The sequence below is a fragment of the Pterocles gutturalis genome, unplaced genomic scaffold (assembly GCF_000699245.1).
Source record: "Pterocles gutturalis isolate BGI_N339 unplaced genomic scaffold, ASM69924v1 scaffold6067, whole genome shotgun sequence".
NCBI lineage: Eukaryota > Metazoa > Chordata > Aves > Pterocliformes > Pteroclidae > Pterocles > Pterocles gutturalis.
This window is the reverse complement of record NW_010115150.1, coordinates 26,084-30,596: the sequence shown is the minus strand read 5'-3', so window position 1 is coordinate 30,596 and position 4,513 is coordinate 26,084. Positions and strand designations below refer to the sequence as shown.

Sequence of the window (4,513 nt, the reverse complement as noted above, 5' to 3'; positions counted from 1 at the left end):
CCGGGTAGGGCTGCAGCTCCTGGTGCTGGAGCACGTGGCGTGTATCGCCCGTGGGAAGCTGTCAGAACTGCAACGTCCCCAGATCACAAAAGCAATAAAAAAAAAGGCTAATCTGTTTTTAGAAACCTCCCAACAGCAAAATCCACCCCTCACTGCCACTCTATGTTTAGGAGCAGCAGCTGGGGAAGGGGTTGGTTTGCCTTAGGGGTAAGGAATGTTAAGCCCAAAGAGAATAAAGCTTATTAGAGGCTGCGGCTGGGTCTGTGCGCGGGTTGCTGGCCGTGAACAAGAGGGAACGTACCTCCAGCACTGCCCCACAGCGTGCGGCTGCTCTAGGTGATGAGACAGAGCAGCAGCCTGGCCCTGGTGAGACCGTGTCTATCCCAGAGCACTTCTGCATCCTCCGACTCGCCCACAGACCCCCCGAGTGCGGCGGGCGGCGCGGCGCGCGTTACCTGTAGCCGTCGATGAAGCTGGCGTTGATGTAGTCCGACCCCTCCACTCCTCGGATGGGCTGCAGGCAGACCCGCGTGGTCTCGTAGGGCATGATGTTGACAAGGCGATTCTTGAACTTGTTGCACGGGAGGTTGGCACTGATGAACCTGGAGGTGTGGGCTTTGGAGTTGGCGAGTCGCTGAAGGCAAAAGCAGAGACACAACCATTTGTTCAGCTTTTTTTTCGTTGAGCCCTATGCCAGCCCCCTTAACCTGCTCTCCATGTTCCACCACATTGTTCTGCCTTGTGTGCCCTTCTTTTATTTTTTGGGGTGGGAACAGAGTCTGAGACTTTCCCCTCAACAAAACTTTCAAAGAAAAAAAAAAAGGCAAGCTTAAAAACCCTATCTAAGGAGTGAGCAAATTCAATCTGGATTTGCAATGGCCAGCCAAGCCTCCCACAGCGGCAGGCAGTTCTCTCCCCTGGGAGCTGCAGTAGCAGACGGCAGAAAAGTAATTACTCCTCTAACGTGGAACCAAAAAGTTCCCATCAGCCGTATAAAGGCTCCCTGTCTGCTACGCGCGTGTGCCACCAGGACAAAGCTCCCGGGAGCCTTCCCAGTGGCTCCTGTCCCCACTCAAGCATCGCCCGTTACCTTGAACTCCAGCTCCATGCCCGTCACGTGCTCCCCGACCTCAATCTGCGCCAGTTTCTGGATGTAGGTGTAGAGGTTCCTGGCTGGGACCTCGGTGTTCCCGCAAGCAACGGCCTCGAGCAAGGCATCGTGGATAAAGCTGTACTGGTCCTCTGTCTGCACCATGTAGTTGCGCTGTGACCTCATGAGGGTGACGTGCCCGTAAATGTCCACTGTCTTCTCGTGTTTTATCCTCTCCAGCATGGCATCGATCACGATGAAGCAGCCGGTCCGTCCAACGCCCGCACTGGAAAGAGAAAAAAAAAAAAAAAAAGAAGTGAGGGACTGTTGTGCCACTGAACAGAGATATTGCAAAGGGCCACCTGTGAACAAGGACATTGCCACTGCCACCAACGGCAGGAAACACGAGGTAGAAACAGATGTGTGAGGCAGAGAGAGAGGAAGGACTCAAATCCTTGTGACCACAGCGACGGATGGACTGAGGCAAAGGAAATCTTGGGTCCAGCCATGAATCTTGTTGTATGAAAGGAACTTGCCGTAGGCACTGGTGCTGGTGAGCGCTGCTGCCCACACCTCAGCCTGGTGCTCCTGGCTGTGCTGGGGGGTCTGGGATAGATGTACGGCATGCAGAGGAGGACACTGGTGACACCAATGTCACTGGTGCTCTGGTGCACGAGCACAGTGCTGCACTGGGTCCGGTAAAGCCTGCACCGGGTCCGGTAAAGCCTGCCCTAGAACCCAACAGGCTGTTTTCCTGAGCTGCACCTGGGCCGGTGCTGCCACAGCAGCAGGGAGAGGCTGGTGGGGGCTGGATCCGAGCCAGCGGAGGGAAAGGTCCCAAAGGTCCCCTCGTCCCCTGTGCCGCTCTGTGTGCCCAAGTACTCGGGCTTAGACCCCAAGAGTTTGCATTCAAGTCTCAGCTCAGTTCAGCAGAAGCTTCCACAGCCCAGTCTGGTCTTAGCTGGAACCAGACGATCTTTAAGGTCCCTTCCAGCCTAACCACTCTATGATTATGTCACGCGAGGACAGGAGAGAAGATGAAAATGTGTCTCTGGGGCCGTGCCTGCTGCCCCACCGTCCTGCTCTGCCCCGTTTCTCCTGCCTCGCCATCCCTGCCGTGCCCGGGACAGCGCTCTCCTGGCAGACACACAATTACAACAACCCCAGGCAGGGGGCTCGAGGCTTGAACAAAAGGCTGGCACGATCTAAGGGCTTATAAAGCATGTTTAATCACCAAGATCTTTCAGCAGCTGAGAAACCACTGATGTTGTAATGACTAACATGCATCACCTTTTTTCCGAAATGTTTTTGTGCATCAAGGTAACATCAAACATCCGTGTGATGGCATCTGTGAATCAGCAGGGCGCTCTGGGTCTCTGCGTTTGCTGCTGCTAATAAAGGTTTTCCTTTTACCCTGCCAGTGCAGTCCCTTTTTTCACAAAGCCCCCTTGATCTCTGTTAATTAGACTGCCTAACACCTGAACCGAGCAGGTGACTGACGCTTTGGCAAAAAATTTAGCAGCCGAGCCGGGAGCTGGTTCCCGCGCGCTGGGAGCTGACAGCTCTCGATTCCTTTTCCGAGAGGTGCACGGCACCTGCCGTCTCTGCAGGGTGAGCGGTAAGTTGCCCACTCACAAAGACTAAGTGGAGGCAGGATTAGCTTCCCCCAGCAGCCCGTGAAATTCCGATGCCTTTCCGCGGTGCTGAGTAACCTGCAGGCTCCTCCTCGCCCTCCTGAGGAACACAGGGGTTTACGCAAACGTTCCTCGTCGGGTTGTAAATTGAATTAGGGAACGCTCCCTGCCCACAGGGGCCTTAGTTTGTCACAGAATGGCTGTGACCCCTCTTTCCATCCCTGGCAGCTCTGCCTTTGCCAACGGAGGGACAGCAGCTCTCCCAAACCCCCGTGCAGCCTCCCAGTCGCACCGGCTCTTCCTCCCGGGACAAGGAACAAGCCTACACCCAGAGCCAGACACCAGCACAGCGCTTCCCGTGGCTGACAAGCTCTGAGCGATGTGGTGCAAACAAACCCCTCATCATCTCAGGAAATTCTGCGCTCCACGAAAACCCCGAGTCTCCTCCTCAGGTGGTGTCTGGGAGAAGACTTTACAGGGGAGCGCTCGCTGCCGGTCCTCGCTTGGAGACTGTGCACGTCTCCCAGGTGCAAATCTCCATCCTGCGGACCTGCTGCCGCCTGCGGCCCCGTGCAAGATCGAGGTGAAGGAGCTGGGTACCTGCAGTGAACCACGATCGGACCGGCATCAGGGGGGTTGCAGGTTTTCACCCGTCTCAGAAAAGCCAGGAAGGGGGTGGGGTACTCGGGGACGCCGTGGTCAGGCCACGCGGTGAACTGGAACTGGCGGACCTCCCGCTTCTCACTGGAGCCATTCTGCAAAGACACAAGAGCAGCGAGAGTGACGCTGGTACCAGCGCACCGCCCGTGCTGCGTACGGAGAGCGTGCCGCAGCCCGTCTCTGGGGAAAAACCAGGAGCAGGGGAAAGCCCACCTTGTGAAGGGAGAAGGTGCGGACGCAGAACGTGGCCAGTTCGATGGTATCGAGTAACGTCACCTGGATCATCCCGTAGGTGTCTGTCCCTCGGCCCGGCCAGTACTGGTCACACTTTATCTGGAAGACAGGCGGCATCGCTGGAACAAACCCCGTGCTGCAGGGGAAGCTCGTTCCAGAACTGACGCTACAGGTGAAGCTGGGCAGGTCGGGAAGGGGAGGGAAGGTGCAAGAAATATTTTTCTTGAGCAGCACAACAGGGACAGAGCCGGCCTGGAAAGCTCCTCCTGACCGAGCACAGGCTTCGATGCATCACATCAATCATCTGGACAATAGACTGGGATGAGAGGGGATGTACTGGGGCTTGTTAAACAAGAGAACAGAACGTGAAACCTGCCCCGCGATTAACTCCGAGACAGACCCACAAAGCATGCAGTGGGACTGAGCGTCCTCGTCTCCTGGAGCTGCAATGGAGGCTGGAGGCTGCAGCTTTCTGGGGCGAATGGTTTGGTTTTTTAAAAGCACTGAATCACTGAACGATCAGGGTGCTGCCGGCAGAGCCGTGGGCGCGGATCAAAGGGATCTGCTGTTCCCCAACCCTCCCCCCCGCTCCCCCAGGATTAGGACTAACGAGTCATCCCTCTCGTGCATCTCACCCGTGATTTCTCCTCCAGCTTAGTCATCATGACAATGGTAGCTGAACGCTGCTCCCACACCATCCTCCAGAAGTCTCCGAAGGTCTCCGGCAGCGGCCCCTGCGTGGCGATGTAGGCGTTCTGCTTCCGATAGCCGTCGATGTAGTTGGCGTTGATGTAATCGCTGCCCACGATCCCTGGATTAAACCAGCAAAAGCAAGTTAGTGCACTGTGCAGGACTTTATAGAGTTGGAAGGACGAGGACAGATCTTTGCAGGAAT

The 4,513-nt window shown here is 56.1% G+C and overlaps 1 protein-coding gene across 1 annotated transcript in view; it reads right to left on the bottom strand.

The window, feature by feature from the left end:
* The window catches only part of LOC104462919 (receptor-type tyrosine-protein phosphatase S-like), a gene marked incomplete at its 5' end in the record, with an annotated part of 33,602 nt that overhangs the window by 3,305 nt on the left and 25,784 nt on the right, over positions 1 to 4,513 (bottom strand). The window contains 5 exons of the mRNA XM_010075070.1: positions 456 to 634; positions 1,091 to 1,376; positions 3,325 to 3,479; positions 3,598 to 3,717; positions 4,254 to 4,429. Of these exons, the coding sequence (XP_010073372.1) occupies positions 456 to 634; positions 1,091 to 1,376; positions 3,325 to 3,479; positions 3,598 to 3,717; positions 4,254 to 4,429 (916 nt within the window). The remainder of the gene's footprint in view (positions 1 to 455; positions 635 to 1,090; positions 1,377 to 3,324; positions 3,480 to 3,597; positions 3,718 to 4,253; positions 4,430 to 4,513) is intronic.